Source organism: Dermacentor albipictus, chromosome 1, assembly GCF_038994185.2.
Source record: "Dermacentor albipictus isolate Rhodes 1998 colony chromosome 1, USDA_Dalb.pri_finalv2, whole genome shotgun sequence".
Taxonomy (NCBI): Eukaryota; Metazoa; Arthropoda; class Arachnida; order Ixodida; family Ixodidae; genus Dermacentor; species Dermacentor albipictus.
Window position 1 is genome coordinate 61,298,511 of NC_091821.1, and position 19,928 is coordinate 61,318,438.

Sequence of the window (19,928 nt, forward strand, 5' to 3'; positions counted from 1 at the left end):
CTATTCTACATCACAGACAGGATCGCAGACCATCGCTTTCTTGTGGACACTGGTGCAGAGGTGAGCATCATTCTTGCCTCCCGCCTCGACCGACACCGTTGTCTGAGGACTGCGCCTTTGCAAGCTGTGAATACATCCACAATTGCAACATATGGCCAATGCTCCCTCACCATTTACCTGGGCCTGCATCGCATGTTTCAGTGGATTTTCATCCTCGCCGATGTGTGCTTTGCCATACTAGGTGCGGACTTTCTTACCCATTTTGGTTTGAACGGGAATCTTCACTCCCGTCAACTTGTGGACTGTACGACCAGCCTCTCCGTGCAAGGTATCCTTGCACCGCTGTCCGCCTCTACGCAAGCATTCGCCATTATCATTCGCCATTATCAGAATTTGCCTCTATCCTCAGTGAATTTCCTGAATTTACCAAACCTAGCAACCCGTAACTTCTGATGCGACACATTGTGACGCACCTCATCATCACCACGGAACCTCCAGCGTCCTGCAAGCCACGACGTCTTGCTGGAGACCGTGTCGCCACAGACTATCGTGCATTGAATGCTCGCACCACCCCCGACCGGTATCCGCTTCCGCACAGCCGCCGCCGTGAACGTCTGCACAACGAGCGGGTGTTTATGTTTGCAGCGCCGGCCTCCTCGGCGTGGAAGGCACATACAATAAAGGCTCAGTTTCACTGCCGCTCGGCTGCTTGCCGGTTGCACTCAAAGTTCGTTCTCTTCTCTCTGTGCACGTCTGTCTATAGCGGATGCATTTCGCGCCCCTATAACATCCCTGAGGATTCCATAAAAGTTTTTGAGGGATATTGTGAGAACATTTTATTCAGCAGAATTTTTCACCCTTGCACTTCCTGGAAGACCTGGGGAGCTTAAAAAGTGCAATGGAAGACTCCTTGAATATTGACTGCATAGCTAAATGTGTGCTGAAGGGCGCGACATTGTTTTGTTTTTTCCTTTTTTCTTTCTTTTTTTGCAACACGAAATGTTTGGATTGTAATTTTTTACATTACCCTCGCCTTAGGCACACTTTTGACGTGAGCGAATAGCTACATCATATGTTTAGAAAAATGCAAGCTAAGAAAGCAAGAAATCCTGCACTGTAGACCAAGGAATGTGACAAAAAAAAAGGCAGTGTCAGAATAGGTCATAAAAAAAAATAGGCTTCGAAAACGGAGCACGAAGGCAAAAAGACAGTTTTGAGAAAATGGCTCTCAAAGTTACGCCTTCTTTTCAGTTCACTAAAGGGCATCAAATGTAGTTTTTGGTGTGTCTCGTGATGCAGAGATCCTTGAACATGTGGCCTCTGCTCTAGTGTGTCTTCGTTCCCCACCTTTATTTTTATTTTTCCTTTTTCTTTCCACATTTTTTTTTAATGTGGCATTCTTTATTGCTGCTCTACAAAGAGCACGGTGCCTGGGTTTCAAACCAAGTGAGGCGCAGAACTCTATGTGGACACGAATATAGCTTGAGTGTTGTTCCTGCAGGCTGCCTCATTCATAGTAGTCTCCAGTGCAATCAGTGATGCATTTTTTTCTTTTGGTAGAAACGACCATATCACTGAATGAAGGCTCTCGGCAGCCTTCAGAGTCATCTTCCCTTGACATTGCATGTGGAGCTTAGGAATCAGAGAGCCACTGATAGGCAGCAGTGCAGCTGCCAGGTGCTTTTCCAGCTTGTACTTTTGTCATCACCTGCTCTTAAACAACTCTGCTCCTTTTGCACGAGAGGTACGCCGACCACGTACATAATTATACTGATGGATCGGCAACTCTCCAGTGTTCCTCTGGAGCCGTGGTTTTCCCAGTGAAAGCCACCACCATCAGTTTCAAGACGTGTCACCCAACGACACTGATGGCTGCAGAACTTGCAGCTCTTTGCTCTGCACTTCGTCTTGTCAGCCAAGAGCAACCTCGAAGATGGACAATATTCAGTGACTCGAAGGCAGCACTGCAGTCTTTGCAAGCAGCCCTGCGACGTGGACCACACAAACAACTGGTATTTGAGATTAGGGAACTAATCCATACCTTGACTGAGAAAGGACACCACGTGACATTTCAGTGGCTTCCAAGTCACTGCGGCGTCATAAAAAATGAACACGCTGATAACGCTGCTCGATCGGCTCTTCAAGGTGACGAAGAGGAGCCGATACCATTATCAAGGATAGATGCCGCAAGAAAACTTCGAATGCCCAGCCGTGATATCACGTTCTCCTTGTGGAACATAGGAAGTTTTCAAAACAACCGGCTGCACAACCTAGACTCCTCTCTACGCCTTTGCATTCCAGCTCAACTCTGCAGTCGCGAAGCTACCCTGCTTTGTCGAATATGGCTAGGGGTGGCCTTCACTAAGTCTTTTCCTTTCCGAATCGGATGGGCCGACGACGCCACGTGTGATGACTGTGGTAGCGAGGAGTCTCTTCAACACCTTCTGTGTGACTGTCCTCACTACAATTTACAGAGACTATCGCTCGCAATCGCGATAGCACGCTTTGACCAAAGACCCCTAACAGAGGAAATTATTTTAGAATGCCGACATCACAAGCCATCGCAGCTGATGGCGACGAAGGTATTGTTGCAGTTTTTAAGGGCAACAGAATTGGACAAGCAGCTGTAGCCTGAACAGATGTTTATAGTGCTGCAAGTGGTACAGTCCTGTGCAGTGACGGTATGCGGTGACAGTGATAGACTGTGATTGTATGTCTATGCTCCTTTCTTTCTTTATCTCTACTTTGCCATCACTTTACCTCCCACTCCCCTCTCTCCCCAGCATAGAGTAGCAAACCGGATCTTCCCATCTGGTTAACCTCCCTGCCTTTCCCCTTTCCCCCCCCCTCTCTCTCTCTGTACTTTTGTGTGGTGCCTCACTTCTGCAGCCTGGTGTCTGCGCCTGGTATCTGCGCCAGCTAAAGGGGGCCTAGTGAACAGAGCTCATGATGAGGTTCTTTTTATTAAGGGGTGGTATGATAGATAATGTTACGAGATATTGGGACAGTATGATAAAAGAGGCAGCATGCAGTGTGCTTGGTCACGAGTCCGAGGTGCTGATGAGGGAAATGCGTAGCCATGGGTCCGGCTAGTTAGCACGCAGTGTGATTAGTTGTGCAGTCGGAGGCGCCAATGCACAAAATGCTTAGCTGTGGGTCCAAGGAGTTGGTGTGCGTTGTGCTTGATCACAGAGTCAGAAGCGCTGATGCGTGAAATGCTTAGCCACATGTCCAAGCATCGCGTGCTCTATGTGCTTCCAAAGCACTGATGCTCGAAAGGCTTAGCTGTGGGTCCGAGGATTTTGTGTGTAAAGCTTGGTTGCAAATTCTACGTCACTGATGTTCAGTAAGTTTAGCCGCGGGTTTAAGATATTCACAGACAGAATGATCGTCCGTGCTTCTGCCAGGACTGTGTAGCACATGTTGTGACACTCGTTGAGATTACAATTGAGATGTTGAGAGGTCGCGAGGTGCAAAGCGCAGACAAAGCCCCTATGGACCGAGCGCCGGACCCATAGCAAAGCATGCTGAAATCGTGTGGCGGGCGTAGCCAATCAATCACTTCGGAATGACTTTCAGTCGTTTGCTTTTTGTGCGCTTCTTTCTGTGTGGAGGAGGTAGCTGGAGTAGCAAATTTCAAGACGGAGAAATGTGCTTTCTGACAAAATCAAGATGACGGCACTCAGTTTCGCTGTTCCAGAGATATTTTGCCTTGAAAAAAGTTTTGTAAAAGTTATTTTTGGGAAATGTTTCATCAACTTCGATTATACAGTAAATTTTTATAGCATTTCTATGTGGTCTACAGTGAAGATATTTCGAAATTAGATTGAAACAATGTTGAACAAACTGAAAATGTGATTAAAAAAAGTTTTTTTTTTTTCCGGACATTTATTGTGATGCAAAAGCCGTTTTCCCCCTTCATGTTTCGTACTGAATACGGAAAGGGCCTACCATGACCAAAACAATGTGGTGTAGTTGTTTTGACAAGCACTTTGCAGTGGCACCCATTCTCTGTTATTTTTTTTAAGCGTGAAATGCTTTTAGCTCCCCTTGTCGGTGGCCTTCAAGTGACCTTGAGTCAAAAGCCAGAGCCTTTATCCGGGTTTATTGCTCCCACTCTGTCAGTCTGTTGTCAAATGTTTACATAAAACTTGTTGCATGATAGAAATGGCCAACTCTAACTTCTGTTTTCTTGCTGCTGAGTACAAGGTCATGGGTTTGATTCCTGGCTGCTAATGCCACAATTCAACAGGCACAAAACAGAAAAAAAAAAAACCTCATTTGTACTGCCCTTTGGGCACACGTTTAAGAACCCCAGGTGGTCAAAATTGATCTAAAGCCCTCCACTTTGGTGTCTCTCATAGCCCCCTGTGTTGCTTTGGGACGTTAACCCTGATCAATCAGTCTTATTTTGCAAGTACAAAGTGGGAACACGGATCATTAAGGGTGGGACACAATTTCGCACATGCATAATGTGCAGGTATCAGTTTGCTGTTCGGTTTTAGTGCTTGAATTTGTTCAATTGTTAAGAGGATGCTGCCAGCACAAATTCATGGTTTGCTGCTCGGGCATCATAATAAGCAGGGCTGTGCTTGTTTATACATGCACAGAGGAGTTATGCATGTACTTCCAATATAGCATGAAGGGGCTGCAGTGCCCCTCTGCAGTGCCCCTCTGGCACCATTGTTTTCGCACTATTTCAAGCAACTTGGCGATGGGAATGCTTGGGAACACATTCTGTTAGCCGTTCAGCAGAATAGCATCTCTTGTTTCCTTTCAGAGTTTAATAGCATTACCTACTTTCACATAGGTAAAAAGAAAATAATAAATTTTCAGGTTTTATGTGACAAAACCACATTATGATTATGAGGCACATCGTAGTGGGAATTTTGGCCACCTGGAGATCTTTAATGTGCACCCAATGCACGGCGTACGAGTGTTTTTGCATTTCTCCACCATTGAAATGAGGCCACCATGACCTGAATTTGATGCCGCAACCTCATGCTTAGCAGTGCAACACCATAGACCCTAAGCCACCATGGTGGGTACTTTAACATAAGTAGCTACCACTACGTACACCTGTGAGCAAAAGTATGCAGACCATAGGGTCGACAAAAAAAAAAAGAATTTCTTCTTAAGTAACATGCATTAGCTGAAATTGACGAGTATACTGGAAAGTTCACAATGCCATCTTTGGACTGCAGTCCTCAATTTCAAGTTGCATTCAGAGGCAGAGGAGAAAATGTGCTTTACTGCACTATCCCTGGCCTGTAGTATATGTCACAGGTGTACTCTGTTCACAGGTGTACCTACTATAGATAACTATTCACTATAAGCTGTTACCCCACTTGGCTTTTCGCAATAATTTGTTTTTTCTGGCTCATTGCTGCCACTGTGATTGCCTTGTTGCTATAGGGTCCACAACTCCAGAGCAGTGTCTTTTCCTGAAGTTGATTATGGAACGAAGTTGGTACAGTTTTGAATAAAGACAGACATTTCGAGTAACAGTAAAGCACATTGTAGTATCTTTCACTAAATTTCAGTATACAGCAGAACTTCATTACAGTGAATTTGTCGGGACAGGAAAAAATTACAAAAAAAGAAAGAACTGTATGAGTACCTTTGGTATAGCCGTAGCTCACCATTTTGACTTTCTGTAACTAGGATAAGAATGTTATAAGCATAGTTGGTTGATTTTGTTCAAATATCTGTTCAAGCAAATACTATACATTCTTTATTGAAACACAGATTTCACATCTATGGTTTTGCCCATGCATTTCATCGTCTGAGCGTGGGCTTCATAAGGCGGCTTTGGTTGTTGAGAAGAGACGAAACCTTCCTTTTTGACATGTTGAACAGTTCACTGGCAGAATACAACGCTGACGCTTGTAAATAAGCACTGGGCAGTTTCACAGAGGCAGTTTGTGGTACCAAAGGCTGCACGAAGCTGTTGTCACTGCACAAGATGCAGACCAAAGTAAAGAGGGGCTGCTATAGTTTATTTATTTTGTTTATTTATTTACCTTCAAAGCCAGAGCATTACAGAGAGGAGTGGAAAAAATAAAAATAAAATGAGAACAAGCAATTACGACAGAGTACAGTTGCAATATTCATTATCGATGACTGTCTTGAAGGAGGTGACATCAGTGATCGGAGCAACAGAAACACAGGCGGGTGGTTTCAGTCAGTGCCAGATATCAAGATAAAGGAATCGGCATGTGAGTTGGTGCAGCTGCAGGCACGCCAACTTTGAACATGTGGTCATTCCGGGCTGAAATGGTGGGCGGCAAAGGGTGTCTCAGAGAATTGGATTAAAATGGTATATTATATGAAATAAAGAAATATGCAGTATCTTTCAACTTATTAGTTGAATCTCAATAATTCGAACTCAAAATGGCCTGAAAATTTGTTCAAATTAAAAGAAAGACTTGTTCTCAAAGTATTTGTACTCCATAGCATGATGCACGAACGGTGTGAGTCGTGAAATATCGCAGCGCACAATCGCACAGTGAGCAAGGACCACGAAACTGCCTATGCCGCCCAATGCTCGCTTTCTGATAACAGCAGAAAACGAAACTTCAAGGAGCAATCTGGCACCGGCGCTGAGGCGAGCACGAGCGCAGACCATCCAAGGTGATGCAGTTACCAGGGAGTTGAGTGGGAGGTCGAGGATAGCGTAGTTGCTAGGAAGGGCGGGAGAGAAGCAGATTTGTTCTCCTATCAGCTTGATGGATGGCGCTAATTACCTCTGCCACCTAAAGTCCCCACCAGACGTACACGTTGTAACGCTACTCGTGCATCGTTTGGGTGTGCACCCTCCTCCTCCGTCAAGCACAATGAGACGTCGAGTGAGCGCGTCGTGTGCGGACTCATTACAACGTGTACGTCTGGTTGGGGCTTAAGACTGCCACCGAAGCAGCGGAGTTGCCAAGGCTGGACTGGGCCTTCACCGCTGCTCCCCTCTGCATGCTTGCATGCTTTCCTGCGTCTGCTGACAGATCGGCGCTGCGTTTACATTCTTCGTCCTGTGTTCTTAAAGGGAAACTGAAAGGTTTTCCAGAAAAAATGAGTTAAGAGCTGTACGTCATGGTATTCAACCCTCCAAATTCGAATATCGCATTGGAATTGAGTGAAAGAAGTGCAATCAGATTTTATTTTGACGAAAAGTGCAGCAGCAGACTCGGGCAGCTCGCGCGCCTCGTTTCCGCTTGTGATTGGTTGGGCACCTCATGACGTCAACAATGGTGTTTGTCCAGACCGACCGCTGCCACTATACGTAAAGCACGGTGCAAGGTAGTTTGGTGCTGTTTTGCCGAGACGGCAATGGAAAATTTCGAGAGCTTGTGTTTCTCTTAGGAGTTCGGTGTTAAGTCCAAACCCCATGAGAGTGATTTTGTGCACGACGGCGACGGCTTCGAGCGACAAAACGGGCTGTAGCTTGTACAGATCGCTCGATGTTGTTGCTCGATCGCTCGCTTCTAGAAATCTAGAACTCGTCGCTCGAAAGTGCTATGAGTGACTAGCCAATAGTGCGAAGCCGGAACTGTATATACATAACTCGAATACCACTGATTGTCGCATGGAACGAGCAAACTATCGAATTTTACATGTGCAAAAAGAAGAACCAGTGCAAGACCTTCAGAAATATTTTGTGCTCATTTTTACAGTAAAATACATCAACTTAAATTAATAAAGCACGCGTCACGCTAGTTTCGGCACATATATTGAGGCCCTCATACCAGGAAGCCGTCGCTCGCATGGAGTTCGGCTTGCAGGCGACCAGTGAACCCGAAAGCCATCTCCATCGCCTCGCTTGTCGCTGTCGCGTGCAAGATCGCTTGTATGGGGTTTATACTTTACTCTCTAGATGTACGAGCCGATTGCGAAGAGCCAGCTTCTCCAGGAAGCAAAAAATGCTGATGTGCGCAGTGCTTTCGACGCGAATGAAGGTGAAGTGTTAGCATCTCCTCGTGTTGGAAATGTTCTTTGATGAGTATGTTTTTGGTAAGCTGCACTCAGCGATCCAGTGAGTTTGTTTCCGGGCAAACAACTATAGTGTTATGTTTCTGCATGCCTCCTCGTAGAACGTAAGTGGTGATGCAATCTTCGGCATGTGTGCGCTGGCCCAAAGCTGTCGGCAATCTACACAGACGGTTTACATGCGGCAAAAGTTTACCGCCTCTTGTAGCACGTGTAGTGTAGAACCTTCATCAGCGCGCCATCCGCACGCTACTCGTAACTAGCAAATTCCGTCGGCTACGCGAGAAGGTCGGTTTCTCTATGTGCGCGAGAGAAGGGGGAGCGCAGCGTGCTGGCCTGAGCCGGCTTTCCAACACATGCAAACTTCACACTTGCACTGCGTTATGGTAGCTGCATGCAGGCTGTTTCACAACACACGTGCGAAAAGAAAATTCGCGGTGCTTGGCGACTAAACCTGCGTCAAAGGTGGGAGATAAACATGCACCTTCCGTTAAGCATGCTAACACGAAGGAGAACCCAAAGCACACATTATTGATAAACTCTGGTAGTAATCGTCGTCATGGAAGTGGTTAGAGCACAGCAGTGTTGTTCTTGAGCGCTTAAAATTCTTTCGCTTTACAGCAGCCTCCCACTTAGCTGAAAGCTTCTTGTCTTGCGGGAAGTAATGAAAGAAAACATAGTCGTGGCCGCTGGTTTTCATGCAACTGTAGGCTGCACAGAACGCCGGCATTGTCGGCCCACCATTTCAATTGATGGTGCGCACGTTAACTACCACTCTACATAGACACAAACAAAGGAATGCAGGGTTGAGCGAAGCAGCTTATGATGGCACGCACGCAGAAACAAGCATGGTCAAGCACAGCCGCGGAGACTGCGAAGGAACGGAACACCAGTGCTGACGTCACTACGCCGCGGTTTCCGGTCTCCGCTCGCATCGTCAGCGTCAGCAGCAGCACGCGGCGCTCGATGGGGGACGGAGCTACAGCGCAATTTTAACCGACGATTACATCGCTCCTAAGTGAAAAATCCACCCCAAAATTTTACCTGCATAGTTTATACGCTTCCTGCATGCGTATATGAGTGTCTTATTGAATTCGACAGACTCTTCAGTTTCCCTTTAACGCATCTTGTCTTATGAAAATGACGAAATCATTTCCACTGATCATAATCATGTTGGTGCTCTCCCTTCTATTGCGGCATCGCCATGTTAAAAAGACATTAAAGGGACCCTGAAACGATTTTGGCGATTTTCTACAAACATACTGAGTCGTTAGAGTAGGTCCTTCTGATCATTAATTGACACATCTAAGTGCTCTGCGTAAAGCGTGTAATTTATTATAAGGTTTTAAAAATGCACATCGCTGTCGATCGCAGCGCACTGCTCGGCGGAATTTTAAGCCGCCCCTACCCATATGATGCAAATAACCCATACTACGTCACATGGGCGAGCTATCTGATTGGCTGACCAGGGCGCGTGGTCGATAATTTTTCCAACTTTATGGTGAACAAATGATGCTCGTAATAGTTGGAATGTTAGTTACTTTGTTTTTGTAAAAAGAAAATAACTTAAAGAGAATACACAAGAATAGTTTTTTAGTACACTTGAGCACTTCCGGCACACAGCAAGTGTCGTCTGCTTGTGTTACAACGTGCGCAGTCTTTGACGAGAGCTCCGCCGTCAGTGTCGATCAGTCTTTTCGTGAACACGATGAATCACCCTTGTTGCGTTGTGGGCTGCTGACGTAGCAACTGGAAAGATGTGACGTTGCGAAATCGTGTCTCTCTGCAAGGCAGCATACGAGCGAACTGGCTGCTGTGCATCGGACTGCGGCTATCCGATAGGCGCCAGGATTTGCGCGTTTGTGGCCGTCACTTTACAGCGGAAGATTACTAACGCAATAGCGTTTCGCAAGTCCGGTATTAGGGCAAACACAAGCGCAAGGGGACAGGGTCTGGCCGCTTGACTGCGCTGGGATGAGCCATGAGATGAGCAGAAAGGTAAATGTGAATGGTCTGCACGGTGCAGCCACCTGGTGGCACAGAGCTCAACCATACACAGTAGCAGCAACGAAGTGCATTCTTCTTTGCTGCTGGTATGTATTTTTCGCAGGAGTGTAATCATCAACACGTTGTTCTTATAAGTGTTTAAAATGTTTTACACTTGATTAGAGCAATATTAGCGCTTCGTTTGACTGGTTAAGCGCTGCGCCAACAAGTGTCTGGACAGTGCAGACCGATCAGGCTGCTCACGTACGTCTACTCTGAAGTTCCTTCATCAGCTTGAGTTTATGCCTCCAGTCATTTGCCGAAATGACCAGCAATTGCCTGTGGTTACCGGAATACCGGCCACCTTCGGCGCTACGACAGAATGCTCGCAACGCACGCTGCTTCGATGGCTCTCGGTCGACGGCCAAGCGGCCAGCGGAGAGGTCTCGCGCGGGAGGAGGCGTGCTCCAACAACCGGAAGTGGACGATGTGACGTCGCATCGTGACGAAGGACCAGTGAAGGCGGAGCTTAGCGCCGCTCGCTCGGCGAGCGAGTTGAGGAGGAAAGGCATGGCTAGGGAGGAGGGTAACTTCTAATCGCTTGTAACTCCATTAATACGTAACGCTTCACTTAAATTGTGGTGCGAATGTTCTACTTAAGCTGTACCCTATGCGCCTACAAAATTTGTCCGAACCGTTTCAGGGGCCCTTTAAGAATGAGGTGCTGGGTGTCACCTTCACGCCCTTGTATTCAGGGTCTGTCTTGTCATACAGCATCGGTTATGGCGCACTGTCTTCAACAATCTTTTCATTGGGACGTCTCAGTTTAGACTCGTCATTGTAAAAAACAAGTGAGAATGAGACCAAACCAAGCCAACCAAAACAAGTGCAAGAGAAAGCTAACGTGAGCAGATGATGGTGCAAAGCAAGCGGCCATGCTGAACCAGACGAGTACGAATGGAGTGGTCGGGCGCGTCCGCATGACACTAGTTTCCCGCACGTACGTCACTGGTCTCCTCCGCTCGTGGTTTGCTTGCCGCCATGGCGAGCTGCGAAAAATCGGCACAGGATCGATCTCTCCGGTGGTGGTGCTTTGCCGCTAGTGCAGCTGGGGCATTACAGCGCAACGCAGAAACGGCGACCTTGCCATTTGAGAGAGGGTGAAATTTTCGCAACATGGCTTTTTCTCGCGCGCAGCGTTGAGGCGTCTCTCTCTTAAGCTTTTCCTCTATGGCGGCGGAAGGGCAATGTTGGTTGGGGGCACCACCGCGTGATTTGGCGTGCTGCTGAGAGCATTGTAGGAGCATGGTATGTTTGAATTAACCATAGCAAATGCTTGCATGTTCGAATTACCGGGCGTTTTCGCCCGTTGGAATACACATAACTTTGACAGAACCACAGCGTCAGTTCGAATAAACCGGAAGTTTGAATTCCGCGTGTTCAATTAATGAGATTTGACTGTATGATATATTAGGTGGGTTGACACTTTTCCTTTTTTCATTTAGGTGACACTAGAAGTTCAGCAATATAGTAAATAAAGCGAAGAGAACTGCTTTGTAGTGCTTCAGTATTGTTTATAAGTGAAATTATTACACGTGTAAATGCTGCCACCAAGTGTACCATGATAGTAAAGCATAACCACCCTAATAATAATTCAAGGCAGCCAGTGCATACACGAATTGTTGCAGTTACTGAAAGTATCTTTTGAAGCCTTGGTGAGTGTGATCATTTATGTCGTCCGAAAGCCATAGCTTTTTGTACCTTCTTTTTACTACGTAATATTTTCATGTTCTTCAGTAGCACCATTCATATAATTTTAGATATAGTAAAGAAATTAATTTTTTTTCTTCTATTTACGCAATTCTTCACAAACCTGTCTTTACTACATCAATGAAAAAATGGATGCCTATGAGAGTGTATTAGGGACTTGCATTTCTATTCACTAAAACTATTAGTTCACTATATGCAGGTTCAACTATAACGACGTTCTACTGTATTTTCACTTCAACCTTGGCATTTATAGAATTTCAAGGTTGGCAGGACTGATAGGGGTTGTGATGACTTCGAATTAAGTTTTAATGTATAGATATTTCTAATGTAGGTAAATATATGTAGAGCAAATGTATGTAGTACTATGTTTACTGGAAGGAGTAGCGGTTAAGCTCTCCTTAGACTTTTTATGTGCAGGCAGGTGAAAGTGACTGTGTGTATTTTGTTGTTTGTGACCTTTGTTCCACTGCTGGCTTTGGTTTAAGTGAACTAACTCATATTTTATTCTTTCATTGTGCTGCTTTCTACAGTCTGCTGGAAATTCAGACAGCAACCGTTGCAAAGTCTGCAATGAAGAAGTGAGTACAATTGGAAGTAGTGTGTGTGTCTTGGGAGATATTTCAAAGGTATCCGCCAAGCGGGAATGAACTCTAACAAACAAAAGTTTACTTCTCCTTCTATATGTCACATGATGCAGTGTGTCCATGAGCGGTGCGGAAGGTCTCGAGAACAGCATTTGAAACCATCGTTAGTGGTCTAACTATTCTCAATAGATGCGGTAGGAAAAGAGTTAATCAAATTAGTTGTGCTGTAATTCATAAGTTGGAGCTAAATTCATGCAGTGGCAAATTGCCATCCACCTGACTGCAGCATAATGTAGTCTTTGTAGCATTATCCATCACTTAAAGTTCATGAGATGTAGTTCTTTTTGAATATTGCTGCATAGCAAAGACCGGTTAGCAATTGATGGCAATGGAAACAGTGCCACACGAAAAAAATAGTGTTACATAGCACTGTAGCACACAGAAAGAAGAATTTCAAAACCACTGAGCTGTCTTTCTTGGAGTGAAGTTTGGAGAGGTGTTCTTGCAGCACATTTTCGTGATAATATGCTCGGTTGTGCTGAAATTACAACCTCAAGCATGGCTGTGTGGATGAAAATACAGAATGTGTATTTTTTAAGCAAAATTTTTATCACCTGAGCTACCACTTTTTATTACTGTGTTGAGCTGATTCCAGTGCATTTGAAAACCTAATGTGCACCCAAACTGCTTATAACAAAAAACAAGTAGCATGCCTCTGATTTTCACAGTGAGAAAAATAATGAAATATGTAGAATTTACCATTACAGAATGGAAATTTATTCACTCTGTCAATGGACCACATGTAATTTTTTATGTTATCCATAGTGTTTTAGTAATATTTCTTGAATAACTTGGCAACCATCATGAATAGGATGGTATACCAGTCCTCAGCAAACCACTTTGCCAGTTTGTCCAGCAATGCATGCTAGTTTTCAGAACTCCAAAAACATGCGGTGCACACTTGTTGCCACTACTGCAGTTGAACCTACTTATAACAGTATTCAAGTACCATGAAAATTCCATTGTTATAACAGGGTTGAATGAAAAAAAGAAATCAAAATGGGAGATGACATGGCTGTTCCAAGAAAACTATAATGGTGGGGAGGCCAGTTCTCCCCACCACCTTCCTCCATCCGGCTTCTGATTGTGTTGACTCGTCTAACCGTTTAACCCTGCTTCCTACAACAAGCCGTGGCTGTCGGCGTTCAAGAATGACACTTTTAGAACAACTACAGACAAGGGTCACGGGCGGCAAGTGGCATACGAGCTTTACCGAGGCATCGTTCTGGTGGCCCCAAAAGGCAGCTTTTAACAAATGCTGGAAGGTTGCCGCAGCAGCATCTCAGCTTGAGAAATCCAGAAGAAACGCTGAGATGAGATCGCCACGAGCATCTCTCCACATACTTCCCACTTGCTTGCACGAGAAAACCGCATGTCCGTCAGCCCTGCTTGGTTTACGCGAAGTTTGCTGACATTCTTCTCCAAGACATCCAGGTACTCCACGCAATGAAGCGGAAGGTCCCTCGGGAAAACAAGTCCATGAGGGACTGAGTCCTCTAGAGGACCGCGAGGACAACGCTGAGGCAGAGCTATGGGTGCAATCCATTAGGGTTTGGAGGGGTGGAAGGGCGACGGCAGAGATGTGTGCGAGGCTGCCGTGCACCTCTCATGGAGAGAAGCGCGTGGTGGCAGTTGGGGTAGCGGGCGATCGTGCAGCAGCTCACATTTCACTTTTTCTTTTTTCGTTTCAAGGATTTCGCATTCAATTACCATTTGGCTTGGGCACCCAGCAGCCAGACTTATCGTTATCATTATAACCGATAATGCTGCATGGGGACATTGTAGTAAGTGGGTTATTTCTCCATAGAAAGCATAAAAAGTTGATGGTGCAGTAGCTTTTCATTATTATAACCGATATATTGTTAAAACCTGTATCGTTTGTAGCGTTCCTACTTAAAGGACACAGTAAACGTAAAGCATTGCTGTGGAACTGGCGTCCATCTTGTCTACATTTTATTCTCACTTTCTTCTTCTCTTCTCCTGAACCCAGACTCCTGCGCTTCTTCATCTTCTATTCCAAGGCTCATACCGCTTCACCCTTCCAGGTTTCTTTTGCTAACCCCTCCTGGGGTAATACTTGAAAACGTTTCCAATCGAAGCACATTCAACTGAGCCACGTTCGCCAATGTACCACACAGTCTTCAATATTCCTTTCTGAGTGGCCGTCTTTGTCACAGAGTAAGGACCATAAAATTTGGCATTGGATTCTCTTACTCCTTTCCTAACTAGAATGAGGTCGGTGACTTGAATGTCTGGAATATCTGAGCAATGTCTCTTGTCAAAATTTTTTTTCATTCGTTTACGGTACCTCTCCTCCTGCGATTTCTGTTTCCTTTCCTCGACGATCTGGAGATTTTCTAACAGCCCAAGTTCACGGTCCGCCTGAAGAATAGGGGTTTCTCCTGAAGAAGCGAATTGCGGGCTGCATCCCAAGCCGCTGGTGTAGGAGCGATTGTGATGTCTTACAGCTGCTTCTAAAGAGCATTTCCAACCACCAGGGAAACTATCGTACATCCTGATGTATTGTTTAACATCTCGTATAGCACGCTCTGCAAGCCCATTCGCTGCGGGATGGTATGGCGCACAGAACTGGATTGATATATTATGGTCTCGAGCCCATCTTGCTAGCTTTTCGCTCTTGAACGCTGGACCGTTGTCACATACAATTGTCTTGGTTGTCCTAAACATATCCCGTTCGAGAAGGGCGATGACACTATTCGCATCTTCTTTTCCTGCCCGTGCCGCGACCATCCTGGTGCATTCATCTATGGCCAGAAGAAAAGCTTGCGTTTTTCGGACTCCTTCTCGTTTCTTATTTAGCTCGGCGAAATCCAGGTGTATAACTTCAAAAGGCACGTTTGAGTGGCAAGGTATTATCATGGCGTCCGTAGGCTGCTTATATTTCACTTTGTTGATTTGACAAATGTGGCATGAACGAACGTATCGATTGACGTCGTCTTTCATGTGAGGCCACGTAAATCTCTTGACTAGCTTGTTGTAGGTGCGCCAAAATCCGTCGTGTCCTCCAGATTCTGGGCTATCGTGGTACAAATAAAGCACCCTGGAAACCAGCGTTGGCGGGACTTGATAGCGACCTTCCCTAAAAATCAATTGTTCAGTGCCTTCCCACAATTTAATTTCATTGATTTCTGCCGATTGTTCGTTGTTGGCCTGTATCATCAGTCTAGACAATGCATCTGCATCAGTCAAAAGGGGTCCAGGTCTGTGGGAGATGGTGAAATCGAACTGCTGCAAATAGTTCACCCATCTGGCGATACGTCCCTTAGGTTGGGTCATATTCAAGAGATGAGTGAGGGCTTGGTGATCGGTGAACAAAGTAAACTTCGCACCTTCTAGGTACGTACGGAAGTACTGAATTGCTTTGAGGACTGCAAGAGCTTCCTTTTCAGTAGTGGTGTAGTTGACTTCAGGTGGCTTGAGGGTGTAGCTGTAGTAACCTACTACGTGTCGCTTTTCTCGGCCGGATGCTTCTGGACATTTCTGGTACAAGACTGCACCTGTCCCATAGTGTGAGGCGTCGGTATTCAGTTCAAAGGGTAAAGTGAAATCTGGTATGCGTAGAATAGGGTCAGCAGATATTCTGTGCACCAGATCACGGTAGACTCTCTCACATTCCTCATTCCACTCAAATGGAACTTCTTTCTGTGTTAGGCGCGTGAGGCATCTTGTTTTGATGGCAAAGTCTTTTATGAAGGGCCTGAAATGTCCTGCTAATCCCAAAAATACACGCAATGAGTGTACGTCATATGGTTTTACCAGTTGGGAAATCCTCTCGACGGACTCTTGTTTCGTGCTTTTGGTAGTCCCATCAAAGACTCTTCCAAGAAACACCACTTTTCTTTGAAAGAACGCACTTTTCTTAAAATTAACCTTGAGGTGTGCCAAGCTCAAGGCATTTAATACCTGGGACAGGTGTGCCTGATGCTCCGTCTCTGTTTTGGAGAAGACGATAATATCGTCTATGTACACGTTACAAAAGACACCTAGGAAAGGCTTCAGGACTTCGTTCATAATCTTCTGGAACCATGCTGGTGAGTTTTTCCAGCCGAAAGGAAGCCGGTTATACTCGTACAGGTCGAAGGGCGTGATAAAAGCAGTGTACATTTTTGTTTCTTCGGTTAGCGGGATCTGCCAGAAACCTTTGCACAAGTCAATACGTGAAAAACATCGGCAACCACCTGTCTCATCTATAATCGTGTCTATCTTCGGCATGGGAAATGGTATAAGTTCTGTCTGTCGGTTGAGAACCCTGTAATCTGTGCACAGTCTGAAAGTTCCATCTTCTTTCGGCGCAATAGTTATGGGAGAGGCGAAGGGTGACACCGAAGGCCGGATTATATTGGCGTCTAGCATCTCCTGCAATTCCTTCTTCAACCATATCTTGCGCTCTCTTGACATGTTGTAAGGTGATTTTCGGATGACGGTCTTGTCGGTGAGTTCGAAAGGCACCTTGTGTGACGTCATCGCCGGTGGATAGCTTCCTATGCACACTAGTTCAGGATAGGTCGTTGCAATATCCTCCGCGCAATTGACAACTCGCAGGTTATCCTTTCTATCCGGCTGTGTCTCTTGCCTTGATAGTCCTTCCACTAAAACCGCATCGTCCCAGTATACGTTGATTTTTAGTTTCTTTATATCTGGTCTGGATAGCAGAAAGTCATACGTCACCCCCTCAATCACCAGTACTTCACTCGCTATTTCATGACCTTGGAACTCGATGTTTACTGAGGCCCACTGATTATGCATTGTCACTTTTCCATCGTAGCCTTGCACCCGTAGTACTCTTCCACTATGCAGGTGACTTGCATCTACCAGCTTGGCATTTATTATAGACACAGAAGCACCGCTGTCAACCAAAGCCATCATGTGTCTGTTTCCCACTTTCACAGGAATGTGAAGTAGGCTAGAGCAAGTTAAATAAACAGTCTCAGTTGTGGTCATCGGGTCGGACTGATCACCCTTGTTTATCAGTTTTTTGTCGTCGGAGCCTCTTCAGCGTCCGAAAGTAGGGGAACAGGGTCGCTGTCGATGTTATGCACCCGACCTCTGGGAGCGCGCCAACCCAAGCTCTCTGTGCCGCCTGCAAGGCGGCGCGGTTCTCGCTGATTACGGCTTGACCAATCCGTGCCGGACCGTGTGAAGTGACCGCTTGAGCTAGCGTTTATATTTTCTTCTGAAGTAAATGATATGTCGTGAAGGCACTCCAGGAGCCCGTCCATAGTTTTAGGTGACCGTAGTTGCACTTGCTTCAGGACTTGCGCGTGCAGTCCGTGCATTATTAGTGCTACTACGGCAGACGGAGGAAGCATAGGCTCGGCCAGCTTTAAAAGGCGGCATTTGTCAAAGAAATACTCTACGAGGGAGCCTTGCTTGAATTTGAAATTAAGCGCGGCGTCCCACCTTTGCACTGGGTTGCTTCGGAATGTCGTCAAGAATTTTTCTTTCCACTGATTCCAAGAGTTGCCAGCCTCTTCAATAATGTGCAAATCATACCACTTCCGTGCAACACCGCTTAAGTAACTACGCATGTTAGTAATCTTGTCCTCATTAGAGTGCCAGTTGTTCTTTCCAGCGGCATATTCATAGAATTCAAGCCAACCTTCTGGACTTGATGACATGCCGTCGAATGCATCAGGTTCTACAAATTTAGTCACTGGCTTCTCAGCGTTTAAAGAGCTTATAAGCGATGTCACCAGCTGGTTTTGTTGCGAAATCTGTTCTTGTTGTAGCCGAAGTGCTTTCAAAACGAGGCTCACCTCTTCCGTCGACGACTGTGATCCAGAGTCCTTCCGACGCATCGGTTGAAGAACTAATTCGTCGAAGATCACCAGAGGCAAGTTCACGTTCACAGCACCCTTCCGACGTAGTTCATCAGGGTCCATGGAAGCCTTCTCTAAAACCAGGTTCATGAGTTCTGCCGAGTTGAGTTCGCGAGGTAGTTCCACCGCTGGTTCATCTTCAGCTTGGTATCTCGAAAAGATGATCTTGTCCGCGGAGGTCTCCTCAAGGAAAAATCTCACCCACATGTTGAAGTTCGCTGTCGGCTGCGCCAAAATAATGTAGCGTTCCTACTTAAAGGACACAGTAAACGTAAAGCATTGCTGTGGAACTGGCGTCCATCTTGTCTACATTTTATTCTCACTTTCTTCTTCTCTTCTCCTGAACCCAGACTCCTGCGCTTCTTCATCTTCTATTCCAAGGCTCATACCGCTTCATCGTTATAAGTGGGTTTGACTGTATTATCATGTGAAATAAGTTAGTTTGAATGAAAGCACACGTCCTCATTGCCAATCTACATGGTAATGTGTTCTTTTTGCGAGCTTATTGTGGCAGTGGCAATGATGGCTCTGAGGACATGTTGTTTGCAATGCTGCAAGTGTGGGCTTGTTCCCGTATGCAATTGTAACACACAGGCTTATTTCAAAAAATATTTCTTGGAAAACAACGTGGGTATTAGAATCTGGTAAATTCGGCCTAGAAATGCAACTGGCTTTCAGGTTTTATATATCTTGCATGTAGTATGTTCAATGAAAGTACTGTATTTACTCACAGTAAGGCCAGCATATATATATATATTTGGGAGAGTGCGGATAAGGCTAGCTTGTGAAATGATGAGTGCAGCAGATGCAATGGTGACAATTGAATAAGTGGGTTTAAAGTTGGCTGCCAGTGGTTGCATTATTCTGCAAGGCAGTCTGAGCACAGTCCGAGGCTTCACTGACATAAGCCTGCCTCGTGTAAGGTCTGCACCCTGCAAAAATGTATGTATGTATGTATGTATGTATGTATGTATGTATGTATGTATGCATGCATGCATGCATGTATGCATTTTTCTTGTTTTTTTTTTCAGGGTGCAAAAAATAGGTATTCTTGTATAAGGGCTCCACTTACCTAAACTCGCTGGCAAAATTTGTGGTTGCAGAATGTGCACTAAATTAATGTGTATTTACTTTGGAAAAGGGGCTTAGTTGCTTCTGTATGGGATGACCTTTGAAGTTGTAGCTTCACTCACTTTCTCAGTCCTTGTTTCTTGTGATGCTTTTGGAGCTGGAGTCCAGCTTAATGAAAGCATCTTTCTTCAGAGAAGCTTATTTGTTGATGACTATAACTAAGGTACTGTATGTACTCGAATGTAGGCTATTCTCTGAGACCATGATTGTAGCTGACGAGTTGCCATGTGCCATTCTGTTTGAATATAGCATCTTGTCACTAGCGAGGACAGTGCTCTGTGGGAATAAATTGGTGGTAAAGAGGCCAGGTTAAAGACGAGGAGTGAATTTTGCACACTCTTTTGACAAGTACAGATTTATCACTGCACAAACTAACGACCACAGACCTCACTGGCTCTCTCTGGTCGTTTGTTTACGCAGTTATAAAACTGTTGGCTAATATGCACCAACTCGCCCAACAAGTTCTTCTAAGTTTTTGGCAAGTGTTGAAAACAGTAATAAAGTGCATAATGCATCTTCCATTGAAGTTGAATGCCACAGTTGAATGCCTTATTTAATTCGGCTTGCATTCGAGGGA

At 45.4% G+C, this 19,928-nt stretch overlaps 1 protein-coding gene across 5 annotated transcripts in view; it reads left to right on the top strand.

The window, feature by feature from the left end:
- The window catches only part of LOC135918348 (uncharacterized), a 90,082-nt gene that overhangs the window by 57,868 nt on the left and 12,286 nt on the right, over positions 1-19,928 (top strand). For all 5 annotated transcript variants that reach the window (XM_070521348.1, XM_070521343.1, XM_070521353.1 and 2 more), the window contains one exon: positions 12,267-12,314. In XM_070521348.1, the coding sequence (XP_070377449.1) occupies positions 12,267-12,314 (48 nt within the window). The remainder of the gene's footprint in view (positions 1-12,266; positions 12,315-19,928) is intronic.